This window comes from Eptatretus burgeri, chromosome 12 (genome assembly GCF_056783735.1).
Source record: "Eptatretus burgeri isolate ZD-2024b chromosome 12, Ebu_testis_v1, whole genome shotgun sequence".
In the NCBI taxonomy this organism is placed as follows: domain Eukaryota; kingdom Metazoa; phylum Chordata; class Myxini; order Myxiniformes; family Myxinidae; genus Eptatretus; species Eptatretus burgeri.
The window spans coordinates 81,376,509-81,399,922 of NC_140972.1; the positions used below are offsets into that span (position 1 = coordinate 81,376,509).

Below are 23,414 nucleotides of genomic sequence, written 5' to 3' on the forward strand. Positions count from 1 at the left end.
ATATATATATATATATATATATATATATATATATATATATCTATATATATATATATATATATATATATTACAGATGTGACGTCATATGTGGTTTTTCACCAAGACATACAACAAAATGCTCTGCTTTGCGTTTCATGCACATAGCGACCAATTCTTCAATACATCCTTATCCTAAGACTTTTTCAGACGTCTGCAACTCCTTTACACAATCCCTTCACCCACCCACCCATCCATCCACCCATCCACCCATCATCCATCTACCCAACGGTTTTCCCAAGCGAACGCAGCTGGTTTAAAGCGCTCATCATCGAAAACTGCACTCTTTCACTCTCTCTTACCCATATGAATGGGATTACTGTATTCAGGACACAATTTAAATGATTCCCAGGAACACGCATCAAGGGATCGTAAATTCCACGTCAACACGTCTGAAAAGCACATTCCTTATAAAACCTCAAAGAATGCAACTGATCGCCGAATAATCGCTCTAACTCGGAATGTCCATCTGTGATGAATCACCCAATGGTTTCCTTCGCCTTGCGAATTGCGACTTTTCTCTCATTTTGTGATTATTGGAGACGATTTTGTTTTCAGAACTTCAGGACTTCAAAACGGCTGCTTTGGTAGCGGTGAGCGTTCAAAAGGGCGAAACTTGACGTCGTTTGGCTTTGTTTGAGCAACGATTTGTACGAGTTGAACGCTGAAAAGTTGGTAGTTAAAAGTATCTTAACGTATTTGTAGTCGCGTGTTATTTCGCGTGACGTTAACACCTTTTCATCGTTGCGTTCAAAAAAAAGTTTTGACTTCACGTGGCTTTTGGGCACTTCACTCGTCTAACCCCGCCCCCGTCGAGCATCAGCCAATGAGGAGCTCAGCGACTGGGACAAAGGGCGGGGTCAGCACAAACGGCGGGACTCGAACTCCGCACACTTTAAAACGCGCATCTGCCGAGTGTATAAAAACCACGGACAGTCGGTCCTGTGTGCTCGGTGCACGCGTTTCATGCACGGATTGATCATCTCACGGAGCCGTGAGCAACGCTGAGCGCATGCGACGTTTTGACCCTTCTTCAAGGATAATGGGTCAAAAGGTTTCCAGGCAAACTTTCATTCACTGAGGTTCTTGGAGACCCGACGTCCACCAATTCCAGTTTGCTGGGGAGACTGTCAGCGAGCTTGTTCAGCGTCTTGGTGCAACCCGGGTGGAGCGAGTAGGCATGGGAGGTTGGTGGACCGCGCTTCTGGTCATGGTGATAGTGCGTGGCAGCCTGGGAGTGACGGCTCTGCGCTCTCGCAGGCAAGCCCCGTCTCAGAGGAGGGGCACCCCGAGAGATCGCAGTGTGGACATGCCTGGGCGAGTTGATCCTGAGGACTTTGGGCACGGAAGATCACACGCGAGAGCCTCAAGAGTCGGTGTGAACGCACAAGTTGGGCGACGACCGGCCAGCCCGACTTCCCGGGAGACCCTCACCGAATCGGCACGGGGCACCAGGCACCCGTACGGGTTTGGTCTTGTACCCAGGCAGTGGTGGCAAACGACTCGAGTTGGCAGTCTTGGACAGCCACGACCGGGCTCTGTGAATTCTGATGCCACAGGTACCCGCTCTCAAAACAGGAGAGACCCCTTTTTCTCTCGAAGCTCCTTTAATAACAGAGGATTTTCAGAACGAGACCGGCCACGACATTTCTTTCAAGAAAGGGATGTCAGAAGAGACTCCACCAGTCCGTTCCTTCCATACTTAAGATCTCCCAGACCTGAGCAGAGGCCTGCCATCTCGTATTCCCGTCCAAGCCAGGCATTTCCACCACGGTTCCCGAGGTATCCACATTTGCGAGAGCGAGAAGATCATCGTGCTGGCCTCTACCCACAACCAAGTGGTGCACGGGAGGTCTTTCCAGGAGGACATGCATATCCAGCTCCATATGGAACGGGAGTCCCTGGTTATCCCCCTGCTTCTTATATGCCAAATCGAGGTTGGCCACCATTGTATCCAGATGCCAGAGTGGGAAACGATGGACAGTCACATTACCACGAATCTGACTATGGTTGGAGATCGGAGGTGGTGCGACAGCACCCAGCACCTGGAGGACCAGCAGTACCTTACTATCCCATGGCATCCCCTTATGAACACAGGGGCTACTCACCATTGCCTTATGCTCCCATTGAGGAAGAACTTGGACCACCAAGGTTTGCTTCTCAACAGGAAGGACTCGATCGGAGGTTCATGGCGAGCATCTACAGGGATGGTAAGGAGCAGGATGGAGTTGAGGATGCCATTCCAGAGAAACAAGACCATCACAGGAGGGGCATTCCAACATTCATATCTCCAGACATTGCCAGGCGCTCACTAGTTACTGAGGAGAACCCCGTGCCATACGAACACCGGCAGTACGCAGAGGATACGATGCGACCAGTTCGCACACCTGGCACATTGATGTCACGACTCGGCTCTGGCCTGGTAGCATCAGATTACGGGGGACTTGGTGGATTGGATCCATTGAGTTCATCATCAGCAGGACAGCAAGAGGGTCCAGGTGCTATATGTTGTCTTGATTCTTGTAGTTAATAGTGCCGCCAAATGATCTTTCTCATGTGCTCTGTATTATTTGATATTGTAAAATAAATTATCGATTATTGTAGGATTTTCTAACAATGGATTTTCTAAATTAAAAGTTTACAAGAGTATGTTTCCACCGTGGGAAATCAGGTGCTGCTGACGTTTTGAGGATTAGCCTTTCATCAGAGTGAAAGAGAGAGCGTTCCAAATCGCAGCAGCACCTTATTTCCCACAGCAGCAAACATACACTTAGCCAGAGTGATAAAATCCAGTGTTTATCTTGTCTTCTAATGCAGATTGACACTATCTTTCAAAGAGTCTAGTGTTTTGTCGTATCAATACAGTACCCAAAGACTGAGTGGAATTTGTGAGCGGTTTTACCTGCCGTTTGTAAATCTCTAATTCTAAGGTGACTTGTTCAAAAGGTTCCACAAACGAGACTCAATAGTCCAAGGCATCTCAACAATGTATAATGAGGCATACATTTCAACCAAAAAAATATATTTACATGTATATATTTGCCCAATGATATACACGAGCAGAGTGCCTGCACTGCAGGCGATCATGTTCCAAACGAGCAACATTCTTTTGATGCATCCCTTTATTTGGGTGGTGTATAGGCAACAGACCGCTACCTCAATCACTCCAAAAAATAAAAATAACCCAGGTTACATATTTGAAGCAAAAACCTGCATACTGCATATGTGCATAGATAATTCATCATTGTTATACAGCTCGGATAATTCCAATTTCACCCCCCTCCCCTCCTAAAGGATGAAAATGCGAAGATGGGCAAAATTTTTAAACAAGCTCAAATGAACTAAGATCCTCGTCCTCTTAATGATGACGTCATAAAAACGAATATGACGTCATTGTGATGTATCAGGTTTGCGATAAATGATCTGTGCTAATGCCCGGCTTGATTCCCGCAAACAAAATTCAAACAGCTTGCCTAGTTTCGGAGATAATGGTATCGGCGATTTCCATTAGTGGCGATATTATGACGTCAACTTTTTTTCCAGGAAGAATTTCCAAAATCGGAGATGGTTACTGCCTGCGCGTGGGCTTTCTGCATATACAAGGCAAGTTTCACGAAGATCCGATGAAAATTCTGGGTTGTGAAACAAAAAATGTCAAAAAACAGGAATGACGTCATAAAATTGATATGATGTCATAGTGATGTGTCATATGTGCGATAATTCATCTCTGCTAATGCCCTGTTCGATTCCCGCAAACAAAATTCAAACAGCTTGCCTAGTTTCGGAGATAATGGTACACGCGATTTCCATTAGCGGCGATATTATGATGTCAACTTTTTTTCGAGGAAGAATTTCCAAAATCGGAGATGGTTACTGTCTGCGCGTGGGCTTTCTGCAGATACATGACAAGTTTCACGAGGATCCGATGAAAACTCTGGGTTGTGATACAAAAAATAGGAATGACGTCATAAAAATTGATATGACGTCATCATGATGCATCATATGTGCGGTAATTCATCCCTGCTAATGCCCTGTTCGATTCCCGCAAACAGAATTCAAAAAGCTTGCCTAGTTTCGGAGATAATCTTTTCGGTGATTTCCATTAGCGGAGATATTTTGACGTCATAACTTTTTTTCTAGGAGGAATTTTCAAAAATCGGAGATCATTACTGTCTGCGCAGGGTATTTTTACATATATATGCCAAGTTTCAGGAAGTTTTGATGAAAACTGTAGGCTGTGAAACAAAAAAGTCCACAAGAAGAAGATGAAGAACAACAACGTGAGTCAGACTTAGAGATCCTCCTCGAGGATCTAAAAACAAACATGATGGAATCGACTGAAACGTGCACAGGCACAACTTCACGGGTGACTTCATTAATCCTTGACCGTTTCAACTTCCAAAGTTTTGGAAGAGCAGATGAAACACAACAAATATACATACATACACACATACAACACACTTTCCCTCCATTATATCGAGATTTATATAATGAAAAATAAAACGTAGTTGGCGTGTCTTTGAACTATTGTGAGCATCTCGTGTGAGGATGGCGGGTTTGAGATCCGAGGGTCCTGAGTTCAAATCCCGCTCAGCTGTTGAATTAATACCAGGTGGGGTTAACTCGACCTGTCATCCTTTCGATGTTGGCAAAATGAGTGCCAGCAATGTTGGTGTACATTGTTGGAGTGGCGACCCATCCAGGATTGTGCCCAATAGCCAAGGAGACTACTTTGGCAGCATCAACGCTCTGCACAGAGTATGGTCCCAATGGATGGATGGATGGAGCATCTTGTTTGTGTAACCTTTTGAACGCGCTCAAACATTTTACTCATAAATAGTGATCCCAATGTATGAACACCTGATGCAATGTGGAGTGGAATGTAATGTGACACAAGTTTGGTTTAGTAAATTGTAATGATAACGTTTCATTGGTCTGCATTTTGCGAATGTGCTGAAAGCTTTACCAGATTTGGTTCCTGACCCAGAATACACAAAAGCATCTGTTTACGTGCAGAAAGTTCCTCTCTACTCCCTGCGTTGTGCTGCCACTGAGAACTGTTTGGCAAGGTATATGCAATCATGTGTTTTCATTATTAAATGATTTGTGCTTAAATGATGGTCAAAAATGATTTTGCTCACCTGCTCCATCGGGCAAGGGTTGAGCAGTTAAAAATCCTCAGCCTGCAAGGAGAAAAAAAATAAAAATAATAATAATAAAATAAATAAATAAATAAAGTGACTTCATAGAAATATAAAATATAAGGCTAATAAAAGATTAAATTTGCTGGAAAAGAAAAATGCAGAAAAAAACAATATTAACTACAACTGTGAGCAGTGCTGTCGGTTTCCATGCAGTCTCAATATGCCACCCACATGAAGCACGATTTGCACATTTTTCGGGAAAATGGAGCCCAAATCCATCATCAGCGAGAAAAAAATATGTAAAGTACATTTCCTGTTCTGGCCCATTCAGCCTCAGTGGATCAACCTACATGTAATAATTTAGAAACCAACTCCTGAGAAGATTGCTTTATGTTTAAGGCTACAGTAAAAGTGCCTTTTGTTGTGACTTGCTGCAGGTATCATGTAAACCTGTACTAACCTGTTCCATGGTTGGGTTGTCGGTGACAAAACCATCTTCCCCACCAGGTTTCCCGGTGAGGAGGGTGTTTGGATATGGACCCCCAGCAGGATTAAAAACAAAACCCATCAAAGGGCGGAGGAGCTCCTTGAGAGCCAACAGCCATCCATATCTAGTGCCCAATTGTGTCTGCAGATGTCCTCCTACAGTTGGGTTACTTTTTTATTAGGAGGTTGGTGGCACGATTTGCACTCCAGCCACCGTAAAACCCTTCATTCCGCAAAACATTCTCGAAGCATAAAAAATTTGAAAACCCACTCCGTGGGAGTACCTCCTGTGCAGATTCCCTTCGCAGGGCAGCTCACCGGATGATGGGATTGGGGCAAAGCCTTCGGGACCCCCAATCTTTGATGATTAATCCTCCCCAAGGAGGGAAACCACGGGGTAACATTCCCAGGTCAGATTGTGGGAGAGTGTGTCAGAGTGCTGCTGAGGTGTCGTCCACCAGACGGTGGTCTCCTTGGGTTAACCAGAGGCGGTCCCTTCGGGTGGGTGCCTGGAATGTCCTATCCCGAAGAGAGCACGATCACCTGTCTGTTACCATCTGAGCTCAAGTGTTTGGACATCAGTATTACAGCACTCTCTGAGGTTCGGAGACCAGATTGCGGCGGGATCATGGCGGGTGGTTACACTAACTATTGGTCTGGTCGCTCTGATGTTCACCATGCCCAAGGAGTTGCTGTAGCTGTGTCCAATAAGCTGACTCCAGTGATAATTGAGGTAACACCGGTCAACGGGCGTATTATGAGACTAAGGATTCATCACTCCTTGGGTGTCATTTCCCTGGTCTCTGTTTATGCTCCAACTGCAGCGAGTGATCTCACCGTGAAGGATGCATTTTATGCCAAGCTCGAGTCTGTGGTTGATCAGTGCCCCAGACGAGATACACTTCTAGTCTTGGGGGATTTCAATGCATCGACTGGAACTGATAGGGATGGTTATGAGACATGTGTTGGTCCCCATGGGTCTGGAACTGTGAACCTGAATAGCACTAAGTTCCTTGACTTTACAAAAGTCATGGACTTAGGGTGGCCGGTTCATGGTTTCAGCGCCCACAAGCTCGTCACTAGACTTAGTATTCCAATGCTGGCGGTGTGGCAAATGAGACTGACCATGTGCTCGTTGATGGTCGCTGGAGGATGATCCAGAACTGAACGGTCAACCGGAGTGCTCAGTTCCTCAATACGGACCACCGGCTTGTTGTAGCAACTCTTAACATGCACCTTAAATCCAGGAGAATGGTACCATCCCAGCCTAGGTTGGATGTTGGCAAGCTCAAGGATGAGAGGGTAGCTGAGGAGTTTGCGAACAAGCTGAATGGAGATTTGGGGGGTCTGGGTGCTTTGGGAGATCCTGAAGAGTTGTGGAGCGCCTTCAAGACCACCATCCTTGATGTTGCCGTTGGATGTCTTGGAACTCACCGGAGGGCGAAGAAGAATTTTTTCTCCCTAGCGACACTGGATACCATTGACCAGAGTCATAGGGCCAGGCTGAATGGCAGAGCTTCGCTGTTCAGGGAGCTGAGGCGTAAAACTGAACGTGCACTGAGGGTGGAGAAGGAGGCCTATGTGCGAGGAATCTGTGAGGGGGTAGAGCATCACCTGTGGTCAAGTGATTCTCGTCCTGCTTAAAGGGGAATTCGCGCATTGCGTTCATCTAAGCCCATCCCTTGGTGTACTGCAGTTAGAGCAGAGGGTGGTAGGCTCTTGACAGAGGAGTCTGAAGTGAAGGCCTGCTGGGCCGGTTACTTTGAGCGGTTGTACCAGGCTGATCCACCAGCTGTCGAGTTGGACGTCAGGGGTGTTACAATCACTGTTGCTGATCCTCCAATCAACTGTGGTCCACCTTCGTTTGTGGAAACACAGACTGTGATGAACCGGTTGAAATGGGGTAAAGCTCCTGGGATCTTTGGCATCAATGCTGAACTTCAATTCTGGTGGAAATGCTGTACTCGTGTCGTTGCATGCATTTCTGTGCTCTGCCTGGAACACAGGCATCATCCCAACTGACTGGAAGAGGGGCCTTGTTGTCCCTCTCTGGAAAGGGAAGGGTGATCGCCAAGATTGCAACAACTACCGAGGGGTGACGCTGTTCTCAGTGCCTGGCAAGGTCTTTGCTCGGATAATTATTGATCGGGTTTGCCACCATCTGCTTGAGCACCAGCGTCCAGAGCAGTCAGGCTTTCCACCAAAGAGGTCAACGATTGACCGTATCCTTGCTCTTCGTGTCCTCACCGAACGCAGACAAGAGTTTCGGCAGGGGCTGCTTGCAGCCTATGTCGAATTCTGTTAGGATCAGTTGGAGGAGAAGAATATTGAAGAAGATTTTGATCAGTCTGGGCTGGAGGAGAAGATTTTTGAAGGAATTTACACGACTGTCATTTTGACACACTTCTGGTCACGTGATCGGCATGGCCTCCACAATTGAACATCAGGAACCTGTCCTAATGTTGTAACCAAAATTTGGTCGCATTCTGACTTGTGGGTCTGGAAAACAAGATTTTTGAAGGAATTTACATGCTTTTCCCCAAAATTGATTAAGTTGGCCATTTTGACCCATTTCAGGTCAGGTGATTGGCATGGCCTCCACAATTTAACATCAGGAAACTGTCCTAATGTTGACACCCAAATTTGGTAGCATTCTGACTGGTAGGTCTGGAGAAGAAGATTTTTGAATGAATTTACTCGATTTTCTCAAGAATTGACCAAGTCGGCTATTTTGACACACTTCCGGTCACGTGATTGGCATGGCCTCCAGAATTTAACATCAGGAACCTGTCCTAATGTTGCAACCCAAATTTGGTATCATTCTGACTGGTGGGTCTGCAAAAGTAGATTTTTGAAGGAATTTACATGACTTTCCCCAAAATCAACTAAGTCCAGCTATTTTGACCCACTTCCAGTTTGGTGATTGGCATGGTTTCCACAATTTAACAAGGCCGGAGAAGTTGAAATAGGAGACGGATGGACGGACAGAATTCCAATTCCATTTCAGCTAATAATCCAAAAAAGAACTTGGAAGTTCTTAGCAATATGAACGTGGAAGCCTAATAAGACTTGCTGATCATCCCTCATGCAATGATGGGAAGTTCGAATGATCCTCAAAGCAATTGTTGAAGCTGTTCAGGTTTTATTGGTTACAGTTAAATTGCGTTTACATTTCTTTTTTTTGAATGTGCCAAAAAGGAGAAATTTTATCCATTCACACTGTAACGAGAAAAATACACCCATATTGTCCAAAAGGAATAATGTTAAATGTGAGATTGCTTTTTATCTATTTTCTTGAGCCATTTACCCCTCCCTCTTCCTTGTGTCTCATATGTTTAGTTCAGCATTTGATGAAAATGCCAAAGATGACGATGTTCGAGTCTTGCTGAGGTTTTCTCAGCGAATAAAGAACAGCGGTGAAGCTGACTTTCTGCCCATGTTACCGCGTGATGAGTGGAAAGAGCACATTTGTCACCAGTAAGTCAAACAGTCAAACATACAAACCACCATAGCTGTCCTTTTTTGGAGAATTATTTCACAACAAAGCACACTAAGTTCTGTGACCCGTTTCCTCTGCATGAACTATTTTGTAGGTGTACTACCATGGAATTTTTTGAAACAATTACTCGTGCATGTGAACAAAAAGAGTATTTTATGTTTGTCTGGCTGTGAGCAGAATATCTCAAAATGTTACGGACAGATTCGGCCGAATCTTTGTGGACAGGTTGGGTGTTTTACAAGGATGAAGTGATTATATTTTGGTGAAGATCCGGATCAGGATACTAAAATTTAAAAAATGATTCTTCACCGTTGAGAGACGGGGCCAAAAACTAAATATAGCACGATATCTCAAAAAGTTGTGCATGGATTCGGACAAAACTTGGTGGATGAGTTGAGTAGGTGACAAGAACAAGTCAATTAGATTTTGGTTAAGGTCCGGATGCAGATCTGGCCTGTCAGTGGACTACAAAACGTAAACTGTTCAGCCTGGCAGAGGTAGGTGCTCTATCGAGTGCCTTTCTAGTTTTATTTTGACAGTCAAATGTCACAGTGACCTAACAATGAGTAGCTCTTGCCAAGTGCTGCTGTTTTGTTGAATCATGTTGTTGTCATCTTTTGGAAGTCTGCTCCTGATTGAATGGTGAAATTTAATATTTAATTTACACTTCTGTTTGTAACTTTGTATCAACCCCCATTAATAATTTTCAGTTGGACATTATTTCTCTACTATCACAACTGATCCTTATTGATTAGATTTTTTTAAGCAGTGTAGCTGCTTCAATATTTGGTATGTCTTTCCTTCCGTCTGTCCATCAAAAATGATGCTTGGTATTTAAAAGGAATACAGTATTGAGAAACAACCCTAAGTTGGTAAAAATATCACCGATTTTGATGGGCCTAATGGCCTTCTCCTATGTCGCAGTTCCTTGTAAGGGAACACGTACGTATTATAGTAGTCTGCAAATAGATAGCAAGGTTTAATGAGGATAGACAACATTATGGGTAGAGATGGAGATTGATCTAAGGTGGTGGTTTGCTGCAAATTTGAAGCCCTGGAGGGAAGAATGAGATTTAAGAGACTGAAGGAGGAGGATTAGCAATTGGGAGAAAGGGACAATGAAGGCACTGAAGGTGAATAGTAAACCTGGATTTTGTGAATTTCAGGAGGAGGGGGTTGGTGGAAAAATGTAGGCAACGTGGAGTGACTGGGAGGGTACAATACATGAGGAGAGGCAGGAGAAAATATAGAAGTCACCAACCTGTTTGTGATGTTGAAGCCGAAAGTACCGACCCTGCACTTCTGCTTCTTTGGTGAAAATGTCAAAGTTGTTTCAAACTTTGGATTTCACAGCATCCAGGAGAGACAGGTGTGAGCAAGGGAACCAGCCAACAATGAAGAGTTGTACTCCATTGAGCTGTAGACAAATGTCTTTTAAGTTGTAAGAAGTTCAGATTTACCAAGGAAAGACTTTTCATGGCGGAGGATTCAAAGTCTACCGCTAGCATTGGAGGCCACATTCGATATATGGTCTGCCAAGAAGATATCATCATAGCTCATGGTGAGCCAAGCAGTTCGAGAGACCAACCCTCTTTGAGTGAATGATTGTGGAAATAGATATGTTCGTTCATTTGAATAACCTTCCAACAGCAGTGTGAGAATGTAAAGTTTGCCTGGAGTGAACTACACCTGGACCCCAACATTCGTGGGTCCGCATATTCGTGGTTGATAATTTGCGACATGCTCCAACATTCACGGCAAATTGCCCCAAGTATTCGTGGTTTTTGCAGCAATTTTTTTCCCAGGAGCCATGAGCATAACAGTTCTAAAACATATCTTCCATGAGCCACACACAAAGCAGCTGGATGTACGTTGTACTGTACGCAAAAAACATATCTTCCATGAGCCGCGAACATGACCTGCTTCCTGTACGTGTATTGAAGCTTCGCGGGATAAACATTGTTTCGCGGGATTTCTCACCAGTGTAACACGTCATTCCCCACGACGCCATCCCCCCGTGAGTTACTTACAGAATGAAAACACTAACAGCATCTACCATCGATGGCAAGTGACCCCGATTTTACGGGTTTGACCCATTTTGTTTGTGAAAAGCCACAGACCAATTCTTGTATCGTCAAAATCCATATTGGATGGAAAGTTCGGTCCATTCTAAAAATGCAATGTTTCGCTTCCATTCCACTCACAAGGATTGACACACAGACTGTTTGTTACACCTGGGATACGTTCAGTTACCAAGTTTCTTGTAGAGCACTCGCCAAGTGGCTTAAGCACTCAAACAAGCATTCCACCATTTGATAAGGAACGGCTGGCTTGGCAAGCGATGGCAAGCTTATTGATAATGGAACACAACCAGGGTCTGTTCAGTTAGGCCTAGGTCACATTTGCCACGGCGGCCGTGGGGTCTCCAAAATCTGTGGCCACTAGCAATTATACGGCGGCCGCAGTATTTCCACGGTCACACAATGTAGCAGTCACATATGTTTTTATTTTTCGGGTAGCCGCACGGCGTATTTAGAAATCGTGGAGACCGAAAACGTGGGGGTGCCGTACGGTCTTTGATTTGATGTCGCATGGTGACCTTAGGGCATCGCTGCGGCGGCCATAGAATTTTCAAGGCAGACGCAAGGTGCCCACAAGGCGACCGCAGGGGGGCCCTAAGGCGAATGTGCGGCAAGACGGACGGTAACGAGTGGGTATATATACCAGTTCCTTTTTTTACTGAAATAAAAATATACCAGTATATATAACTGAATATACTATAACTATAATATACCGTGGTGCCCCCAGAATCCGAACTTTTTGCAATCCGAACAGCCGTCTGGAACGAATTAAATTGGGATTCTGGGGGCACCACTGTATAGGCAAACACCTATACTCCGATCCCTAGCGGTAGCGCTCGGTGGACGCACGGTCGATGCAGACTGCCACGGAGGCCGTACGTAGGTGCACGGCGGGCGTAGGGGAACCGTTCGTCGACCCTGCGTTGCCTGCAGGTAGTCACACAGACCGCAAGGCCACCGTATGGCGACCGTGGAAATAGTGCGGCCGCAGTAATTTTTTTGGGGTTGGGAAAATTCATTTTTCATTGAGAAGAGCTTACGGCAGCCGCACGAATAACACAAGCCCACCGTACGCCCTACGTACGGTCGACGTGGAACACATCTACGTCATAGCTTGGCTTGTCGAATTGCTACGGCGAACGTAGAAATGAAAAAAGTTATAACTCCGCGCTATAATTCCACGGCGCCCCTACAGCCTGTAAAATGTAGCCAAACGGTGTAGGGCCTCCCTGAGGCTACCTCAGTTTCTCTGCGGCCACCACACGTTTCTGTCAATTCAGAGGGCGTACGGCCGCTGTATCCCCGCCGTAGAGCAAATGTGACCTAGGCCTTACCAAGCAGCCAGCGTTTCGTTGGGGTGCTTGCTTGATTGCTTAAGCCACTTGGCAAGCAATCGACCAGCTGATTGGTAATGGAACACACACCCCCTGGAGAGACCTGCAGCTGATACACAATGTATCTCTCGAGTCAATTGGCTGTGTGACGTCATGAGCTTTCTCTCACTGAAAGGCGCATCACAATCCTCCAGGATTCCACATGAAGTATCACTTCTGATCACGTCTAATAAATAAATAACCCGGTTTTGATTCCCGCCAACCCGTTTTTTGTCACTTCCAACTTGCCATGTATGAACTATTGATGTATCCAGTAATTACCAGGTCGCCACATATGGATATTGCACAATGGAAACGTTCAGCGTATCTTAGTGTAAATCACCATCTTGCGATGAACAGCACCATCTGAGCTGTTACATTTAAAAAACGATCAGCATAGTCTGCCTGAAGATAGGAAAGATGTCATGTCCTTTGAGTTAAAGAATGGAAACATTCAGCGCATCTATTAGTGTAATTAGCAGTTCGCTATGTATGGATTAATTACACAATGACATCACTCACCACATCTATTATCAGCTTCTGAAAACAGCATCACCTGTAAAAAATCCCACGGACCAGAACAGCGCATCTTCATCGTCATTATCATCATTTTGCAAAGTTACGTGTGCTGTTTGTTGAATAAAAAATTAAAAGAGTAGATGACGACGACGACAACGACGACGACGTTGTTGTTTTTAGTTTCGCGGGATAGTACGGTATGGTTGACAGACTAAAAATCATTCTTCATTAAATTGGAAATGCCACCTGGTGTTATCGGTTTTTTTGTAAGCATCTTTAATGAAAGTATAATCGTGCATTCGTGGTGGAAAACATTTTAAACTTTAAAAACGTTCTCCTTTGAACCAGGAACTGCCGCAAGCCGATGACGTTATCCTCCTTGTCACCATTGTGCAAACTATCAGATAACCGTCTACGACGGGTATGGGGGACAGGACGGATCACAATACTCGGTTATGGTAGTTTCGTTGGATGTTTTGCACCGCATTTAACAGCTCAGTTCATATTGGTGGCGTGTCTGGGTGTGTTGGCTGGAGACAATCAATATGAGGGGTAACGTTTGAGACCGGTCGCTTTAGATTGTTGGCCTTGACACATTGTGCCGGATGAGTAACACGAACGATTTGACATATTCATCGTTTCTATATTACCTCCATCAACAGATTAACACCATGGCAGGATAAAATTCGTAAATACTGAGTTGAACAAACGTCCTGAACTCATGGACTTAGTTAAGTAAAGCACGTCATCTTGGACCCGGCCGTCGGTTTGCCGCCGAACGCTGCTGATTGTGACGTCATCGATTCCCTCTTTGAAAAAAATATCTATATTCGATTTTTGAATCCGCTCTCACCTGCGTAAATACATGGAACACATAATGTGAAGATTTCAGTAGTATGAACAGAATATGTTCGGAGAAAAGTGTGTTAGAAGTTCCAGGCTTACGCCCATTATATTTATGATTCCCCGACAATGATCAAACAATCGAAGATTTTTCCCCCACACTCGCGGATTTTTCATGGGTTTCGAAATCCCCGGAACTTATCCCCCCCCCCTTTCCCATTGAAACAATGCCCCCACATTTGCGGTTTCAACATTCGCAGGGTTTTCCTAGAACATATCCCCCGCGAATGTCAGGGTTCTGGTGTACGTGCTCCAACGGTTAGACCAGTAACTGATGATTTCCACATCAGCAGAGAGGGATGCCACTGCTGCTGACCTGTCAGTGGGATGTGCAATTGTACCAGAGAATCTGGAATCACCTGTGAAATAGCAGAAATGCTTTCCAGAGCGCATATATATATATATATATATATATATATATATATATATATATATATATATATATATATATATATATATATATATATATATATATATATATATATATATATATATATATATATATATATATATATATATATATATATATATATATAGCCTGGTGTTGGTGCAGTGGTTAGGGCAGTGGCTTGGGATCCAAAAGGTCCTGAGTTCAAGCCCCGTTGGGACACTGATTTAATACACCAGGGGGTTGACTCAGCCTGTCATCCTTCCGAGGTCGGCGAAATGAGTACCAGTGTATACCCCGGTTAAAATAGGTGTACCATATCCCTGTGTCGTAAGAGGCGACCAGGGTTGCGTCAGGAAGGGCATCCGGCGTAAAACATGTGCCAAATCACTATGCGGTTCATACGGATGATCCGCTGTAGCGACCCCTAACGGGAGCAGCCGAAAGAAGAAGAAGAAGATATATATATATATATATATATATATATATATATATATATATATATATATATATATATATATATATATATATATATATATATATATATATATATAGTCAAGGCTCGTGGAAGAGTGAGAACACAGAATGTATCAGGATGACAAAACAAAAGGATGCTTTCCAGAGCATTGGAATGCAGTTAACGATGAAGGGTAGGGGAGAATGCAAGGGGTGGACAAGATGGACACAGGAGCAAAATTTTGGGAGGGGTGGGGGTGGTTTAACGGGTGTAGAAAAGATAATGATTTTGGATGGGGATAATTTGAGATGGTGGTAAACAGCTGTCTTAAAGACCTGGCAAGAATAGTGAGAGATGAGTCATTAATATATATAGGGGTCATTAACTAAGGGGGGGGGGCATTAATATATCCAAACAACAGGACTGGGTCCAAGATGCCAGGAGGAACTGTATTGGGAAAAACCTCACAATTTCCAGGAGACAGTCAGTATGAGGGATCAAGGCAATAAAGTGAGGACAAAGGGTTGGGTTGGATGCATGAGCTTTGGAGGAAGACACTGAATTAAGACATTCAGAATTGTCTCAAGCAGAGTTAACTGTGTTGCCATTTGAGGTGAGGGGTGCAGGTGGGAGGATTGAGGGTACACACACCAAAGACAAACTTGACGAGGCATTTGCAGGACTTTGAATAAGGAAACTGATTGGTGAGTTCAGCCATAAGATTTTTCTTGCAATGGTTTCTGGCTCGCCTGAAGATCGACACATATTTGTTGTGAGCCTTGAGGAATGAGATAAGGTTGTCCTCAATTGGGTAAGAGAGACACAGAGAGTGAGAGTGAGTGAGAGAGAGAGAGGATGGGGGCAGCTTTTATGATAGTTTCTAGGTAAAGTGAATTTCAGATGCAGAGGAGACAAAACAAGTGCTTTAACCATATAGTAGGTTTCAGTCTCTGCCAGTCGGCCTTTTGTGGAAACTCTATAACAACAGCCCAGAGAGACTTCTGTATTTACTACAACATAGTTAGAGGAGCCAAAAGGGGGTAGAGGAGGAGCAGCATAGCTTGGATGGAACTTCAGTCATTACCAGGTTCAGGAGGAAGGATGTGCCATTTGTGGGGATCCGGGTTGGGAGGTGCACAGATTCTGTCAGACTGATGGAATTGCAGAAAGCCTTGGCTGCAGTGTCACTGTGCTGTTGTTGCAGTGCCAACTAACTGCCAAACTGCAAGATTACAATCTTGAAAGAGATATTGTTGCATGACTTAATTATGTTTTAATCTCCTGTGACTTGCATGGCATCTATGAGTAGAAAGACACGTCTCCTTTGTGGGTCCATCATTGGTGGTGAATGGCACGTCATGCTTCTCAATTACTAGCTTCCGATGGAAAGATAGCTAATTCCTTATGGATTCCTGGGAAATTTGTTGAAGTCGGATATACTGTTGAATGGTGATTTTAAAATATTATTTTAAAGACATAAAGTGAAAATTTTGGTATAAAGAGATGTATATTTCATTTGCACACAACTCTATCAGAATCTTGACCACCCCCTCCCCTATACATGCAAGTTGGAGGTGACGAAAAGCAGGTCGGTAACCATCGGAAGTGGTTTTATTTTCATTTTTTTAAACCAAACATGGAAAAAAATGCTATTCTAGAGGTTGTTGTTGACACAAAATACACCAGAATACTAAGATAGTCGTTTGTTGATGAGGTACGATGTTCAGAAATCAACTCAAATATTCACTTACAGTCTGACTATAGAATTATCTGAACGATCAAAAAGCACCACATGAGCAAAGGTCAATCAAACTGATTGTCTGACAAAGCCATGACCTGATGAATGAGTCACTTTGTGTAACTGTGCTCAGCATTGTATTCCCGACAGACTTTTTTTGGTCTTTCTGATGAGATCTCTCGGCGGATTAGCCTTATGACACGCAAGTTTTGCAAAAGAAGGTGGTTTTGTATGTGAAGAGAGCAGGCACAACTTGGAAAGTGGTCTTGTTCTTGTGAACTTGTGAGAAAATATGTTCCTCTTCGGTATTAATATGAGGCAGGACAAGTACCTGCTGAACACCTTCAGAACACCTTTCTGGCGAAAACAGAAGGCCAAATCGTGGTTCCCTGTCTGCCCTTATCTTCCACTTTCTGTCCAATACAGGTTTTGATGATACTAAAACGGGCCTGTGATAATACTAATGTACTAAAACGGGTAAATTTGATAACACCAACACGAAAACAGGTAAAACGGGTACTGTTTTTGACGATATTAAAACGGGGTCCTACCCTCCTCTTGAAATATCGTGCTCTACTCTATATTATTTTAACCCAATTTCTCAAGAGTGAAGAATCACTTAGAAAAATTAAAAAAAATTCTCGGATCCGGATCTGGATCTGTATCTCCACATTCATATCGCACCAAATGCAATCCCATAATGAGTAGACTATGCTCAAGGGGATGGAATCCGGTTTCAAGCGACTTTCACCACTTACTCCAACACGTAACTGGAAATTTTTTTACAAATGGATTGCAACGAGAATACATCTCAAAATGCTCCGCATCCACTTTGTACTCATGCTAAACCCGACGAGAACAACAGCAAAAAAGAAAAGAAAAGAAAAAAGTTCAACATTATTTTGTGTTCTCCATCTTCTCATAACAATGGATTGTTGAAAATTTGATGAGAAAAGCTTAAATGGTAAAAAAAAAAAAAAGTGAAGGATTGGACATACACACGATTGCAAAACACAATCTCCCTCTGCGCTGGTTAACAAAAATGCAAGCCATTTCACAGGGCTAAGACGAAGGCCCAAGAAATTCTGCCAGATGAAATGTTGCCTGAGATTAGGACTGCAGACTCAAAATACATGCAGGTTTTTTTTTGTATCCAAAGTCTAGACTCATGGAGGAGCTAGAAGATAGAATTGATCAAGACGTTACAGAACAAAAGGAACAATAGAAAGAGAGGTGGGAAACACTAACTGCAGGGTTGAGGGACAAACTAGCAGGAGATTTTGAGACATGAGGGATGTGGGGAAGAATGAGGACTAGGGGAGGACACACAGGGTGGACAAGATGGATAGAGCCCCAAATTCTTTGTAAGAAAAAACTAGAAACTTGGAAAGAAGTAGGTTTTGGGAGGATTAACGAGGGTAGAAAAGGTCATGGTTTCTGATGAGGGATGACCTGAAGTGGTGGTGAACAGCTTTCTTGAAGACCTGGAGGAGGAATGAGATTGAAGAGAATGTGGAAGTTGGTTCCACAGGTGGGAAAAAGAGGAATGAATGAGTTTATGATAGTTTCCAGGTAAAGTGAATTTCAGATGCAGAGGAGACAAAACAAGTGCTTTAACCATATCGTAGGTTTCAGTCTCTGCCAGTCAGCCTTCTGTGGAAACTCTATAACAACAGCCCAGAGAGACTTCTGTATTTACTACAACATAGTTAGAGGAGCCAAAAGGGGTAGAGGAGGAGCAGCATAGCTTGGATGGAACTTCAGTCATTACCAGGTTCAGGAGGAAGGATGTGCCATTTGTGGGGATTCGGGTTGGGAGGTGCACAGATTCTGTCAGACTGATGGAATTGCAGAAAGCCTTGGCTTTCCTTGCCTTGCCAGCCAGATATCCTTGCCAGTCAGTGATTCTGGATTTTTGGAGTTTCACCAGAATGGGGTTGATAGTGGACCATGTGGACTCTGCAGAAACGTGGGGGTGGGGAGGGGGAGCAGCAAAGCACGGAAAGAGCAGAGGGTGCGAAACAATAAAAGAGGCGGGAGAAGACAGAAACCACCGACCTGTTTTTGCTTGCAAAGTGATCAGCCCATTGACTCAGGTTCATTGCGGGAAATTCCATTGGTCTTGAAGGCCTTGGTTTCCACGGCGTCAAGCTGAGCAAGGTGTGATGGAGGGAAGCCAACCCAGAGAGTTGATATTGTCTTTGAATTTCCTTAACCACCTTGCATCAACTCTCTGTCTGCCATTTTTAGCTTCTCTACGCCGAAGTCGAGATAAGCTGTTAGAGCTATACCGATGTCCTTCAGTCCTTCAATCAGTCTGCCAGTCAGTCAGTGGGTGGGTCCCTCAACATTTTTTTCGTTTTTTACCTCCACCTCTGAGGTGGCTCAACAGATCATTTGAAACTCAGTATTATGATTCATGACGTTGACACGCAAAAACCAATGCAGCCTTTTTAAAATTTCCATCCAGATGGTGAGATAATTCGCAAATTAACTCAAAATGTAATCTATATGTTTGTATGTCCACTTCATATCACGAGATTTCTTCATCTCACGAAATTGCGAATTCAACAAAAAGAAACAATGTTTTGTCTTGTTTAATTTAAACATCTTAATTCAACATCCAAATTTAATTTGATCATAATCGTAATTTAATACAAGCTCTTGATTACATTTTAACCCCAGAATGTCATTTATGCCCTCTTGCTTTGAAGAACAGGAAGGAAAGGGAGAGGGGAGGACAAAAAATTGGGGTGGGTGGCAGAGAGGAGACTGTCCTTTCAGTCCTTTTCGTCCTTTTTAAGATCCATTCAACACTTTGCACCCTTTAGAACACTAAATACACTACAGACCTTTATATCTCATAGACTTTTGGAACGTACCCTTTGGACCTTTACACCCCATACACCCACAGCAGGGTAATTTATGGGAGCACGTACCAGAGCAGTGCATCGCTGCGTCCACTTTCCGCCGGTACTCCAGTGGCTTCTGTCTGGCCATTCCCCAGGCAGATGCCTGGCCTATCCCCATCTCGTTGAAATGCCGATTAACCTGCTGCAACCACAAGTCACGTGGTCGTCCCGTTGGCCTTCTCCACTCACGAAGCTCCCTCACTGAGAGAATCTGGTGAGCAGGATCAGCGTCAGGAAAATGAGCCACATGTCCATACAGCCACAGCTGATGCTCACAGACTATCCAAATAACAAATCTCATCTGAGTCTCAGCAATCGCTCCTTGGACACAGTCTGACCAGTGATAGCCAATGATTCTCTGAAGAAACTTGCTAATGAAGGAGTTAAGTGTCCTTCTCAGATTCGTGGTCAGAGTCCAAGTCTCAGATCTGCAGAGCAAGACTGGAAGCACCAAGGATGTAAAGACTCGGACTTTCGTCCTCCTGCACAAGTACCGGCAGTGCCACACCCCATGCTCCAGTGAATCTATGACTCCCAAGGCCCAACCCAGACGTCTATCATACTCCAGCTCAAAACATGCAGAGACATGAATATCACTGCCAAGGTAAATTAATATCTCCCTATACTAACCTCAACATCCTCACCACAAACAGGTACACAGAAGATAGTAGAATCCAAGATGTCATTGAAAGCCTGGATCTTAGTTTTGACCCAGGAATCCCATAATCCCAGTGGCTACAACATCTCATTCAGTGCCTCAAATGCCTCCATAAGGATATCTGGCATCTCCACAAAGATGATTGCACCATCTGCGAAATCAAGGTCAGAGATCCTGACATTCCCAAACGATGCACTACAGTTTGATCTCTCCAACATCCTCCCCAGGATCCAGTCCATGCAAGTACTGAAAAGTATGGGGGCCAGAACACACCCCTGACAAACTCCAGTAACAACTGGAAACAAGTTGCAGAAGGCCCAATCACACCTCACAACACTCTCAGTACCAGAGTATAGTTCAGACATCAGATTGATCAGTTTTGGTGTTATCCCACAAAGACCAATAATTAATTAATCCTCCAGAGGGCATCCCGATTCACTGAATCTAATGCTTTGAGGAGATCAACATAGGCTGCAAGCAGCCCCTGCTGAAACTCTCGTTTGCTTTCAGTGAGGACACGAAGAATAACGATACGGTCAATCATTGACCTCTTTGGTGTAAAGCCTGACTGCTCTGGACGCTGGTGCTCAAGCAGATGGTGGTGAAGTCTCTCACCAATAATCCGGGCAAATACATTCCCAGGCAGTGAGAGCAGCGTCACCCCTCTGTCAATGTTTCAGTCCTGGCGATCACCCTCCCCTTTCCAGAGAGGGACAACAAGGCCTCTCTTCCAGTCAGTTGGGATGATGCCTGTGCTCCAAACAGAGCACAGAACTGCCTGCAATGACATGAGTACAGCATTTCCACCAGCCTTAAGAAGTTCAGCATGGATGCCACAGATCCCAGGAGCTTTACCCTTTTCAACTGGTGCACGGTAGCCTGTCTTTCCACACATGAAGGCGGTTTGCAGTTCATTGTAGGTGTCAGCAATAGGGATAGTAACACCCATGACACCCAACTCAACAGCTGGTCAGTCATCCTGGTACAGCCACTCAAAGTAACTGGCCCAGTGAGCCTTCACTTCAGATGCCTCTGTCAAGAATTCACTACCCTCTGCTCTAACTGCAGTACAGCGAGGCATTGGCTTGGAGGAACGCTAAAGGTGGGTGTCAGGAATGCCCTATCCCTAAGAGAGGATGATCACCTATCTCTGTTATCATCTAAGCTCAAGTGTTTGAACATCGGTATTGCAGCACTCTCTGAGAATCGGAGACCAGATAGTGGAGAGATCATGGTGGGTGGTTACACCTTCCATTGGTCGAGTTGCTCGAATGGTTACCATGCCCAAGGAGTTGCTGTTGCTGTGTCCAACAAGCTGATTCCAATGATAATTTAGATAACATCGGTCAACAAGCATATGATGAGACAAAAGATTCCTCACTCCTTGGGTGCCATTTCCCTGGTCTCTGTATATGCTCCGACTGAGGCGAGTGATCTCACCATGAAGGACGCATTCTATGTCACACTCGTCTGTGGTTGATCAGTGCCCCAGGAGAGACAAACTTCTAGTCTTGGGGGATTTCAATGTAGAGTAGAACTGATAGGGATGGTTATGAGACATGTGTTGGTCCCCATCGGTCTGGAACTGTGAACCAAAATAGCACTAAGTTTCTTTACTTTGCAAGAAGTCATGGACTGAGGGTGGCTGGTTCATGGTTTCAGTGCCCACAGGCTCATTGTTGGACTTGGTATTCCAATACTGGTGGTGTGGCAAAGGAGATTGACCATGTGCTCGTTGATGGTCACTGGAGGATTATCCAGAACTGCAGGGTCTACCAGAGTGCTCAGTTCCTCAATACCGACCACCGGCTTGTTGTAGCAACTCTGAGGTTTCAGCTTAAATCCAGGAGAATGGTACCATCCCAGCCTAGGCTGGATGTTGGAAAACTCAAGGATGAGAGGGTAGCTGAGGAGTTTACTAACAGGCTGAGTGGGGATTTGTGGGGTCTGGGTGCTTTGGGGAATCCTGAAGAGTTGTGGAGTGCCTTCAAGACCACCATCCTTGATGCTGCCGTTGGATGCCTTGGAGCTCTCCATCAGGCGAAGAAGATTTTTATCTCAAGGAACACTGGATGCCATTGACCAGAGTCGCAGGGCCAGGCTTAATGACAGAGCTGAGATGTTCAGGGAGTTGAGGCATAAAACTGTACTTGCACACAAGGTGGACAAGGAGGCCTATGTGCGATGAATCTGTGGGGGGGGGGGGGGGGGAGAGCATCACCTGTGGTCAGGTGATTCTCTACAGGGGAATTTGTGCATTGCGTTCTTCCAAGCCCATCCCTTGGTGTACTGCAGTTAGAGCAGAGGGTGGTAGGCTCTTGACAGAGAAGTCCGAAGTGAATGCCCGCTGGGCCGGTTACTTTGAGCGGCTGTACCAGGCTGATCCACCCGCTGGTGAGTTGGATGCCAGGGGTGTTACTATCCCTATTGCTGACCCTCCAATCAACTGCGGTCCACGTTTGTTTGTGGAAACACAGGCTGCAGTGAACCGGTTGAAATGGGGTAAAGCTCCAGGGATCTGTGGCATCTATGCTGAACTTCTCAAGGCTAGTGGAAATGCTTTACTTGTGTCATTGCATGCAGTTCTGTGCTCTTTCTGGAATACAGGCATCATCCCAACTGACTGGAAGAGGGGCCTTGTTGTTCCACTCCGGAAAGGGAAGGGTGATCGCCAGGACTGTAACAACGACAGAGGAGTGCCGCTGCTGTCAGTTCCAGGCAAGGTCTTTGCTCGGATAATTATTGATAGGGTTCACCACAATCTGCTTCAGCACCAGCATCCAGAGCAATCAGGCTTTACACCAAAGAGGTCAACGATTGACCGTATCCTTGCCCTTCGGGTCCTCACCGAACGCAGACGAGAGTTTCGGCAGGGGCTGCTTGCAGCCTATGTTGATCTCTGTAAAGCATTCGATTCAGTGATCGGGATGCTCTCCTTCGCATTCTTGGTCTTTGTGGGGTGCCACCAAATCTGATCATTCTGATGTCTGAACTATATTCTGGTACTGAGAGTGCTGTGAGATGTGGTGGTACGATCTCTGACTTATTTCCAGTTATTGGAGTTCATCAGGGGTGTGTACTGGCCCCCACACTTTTCAGCACTTGTATGGACTGGATTCTGGGAAGGATGTCAGAGAGATCAAGCTGTGGTGCATCATTTGGGAATGTCAAGATCTCTGACCTTGATGTTGCAGATGATGCAGTCATCTTTGCGGAGATT

General features: G+C 44.8%; 1 protein-coding gene across 1 annotated transcript in view; it reads left to right on the top strand.

Moving 5' to 3' along the window:
- Positions 1 to 927: 927 nt before the first annotated feature.
- LOC147015992 (lysyl oxidase homolog 1-like) overlaps positions 928 to 23,414 on the top strand; it is a 48,994-nt gene continuing 26,507 nt past the window's right edge. Inside the window, exons 1-3 of the mRNA XM_085848686.1 lie at positions 928 to 2,534; positions 4,997 to 5,105; positions 9,006 to 9,143. Of these exons, the coding sequence (XP_085704812.1) occupies positions 1,217 to 2,534; positions 4,997 to 5,105; positions 9,006 to 9,143 (1,565 nt within the window). The 5' untranslated portion in view covers positions 928 to 1,216. The remainder of the gene's footprint in view (positions 2,535 to 4,996; positions 5,106 to 9,005; positions 9,144 to 23,414) is intronic.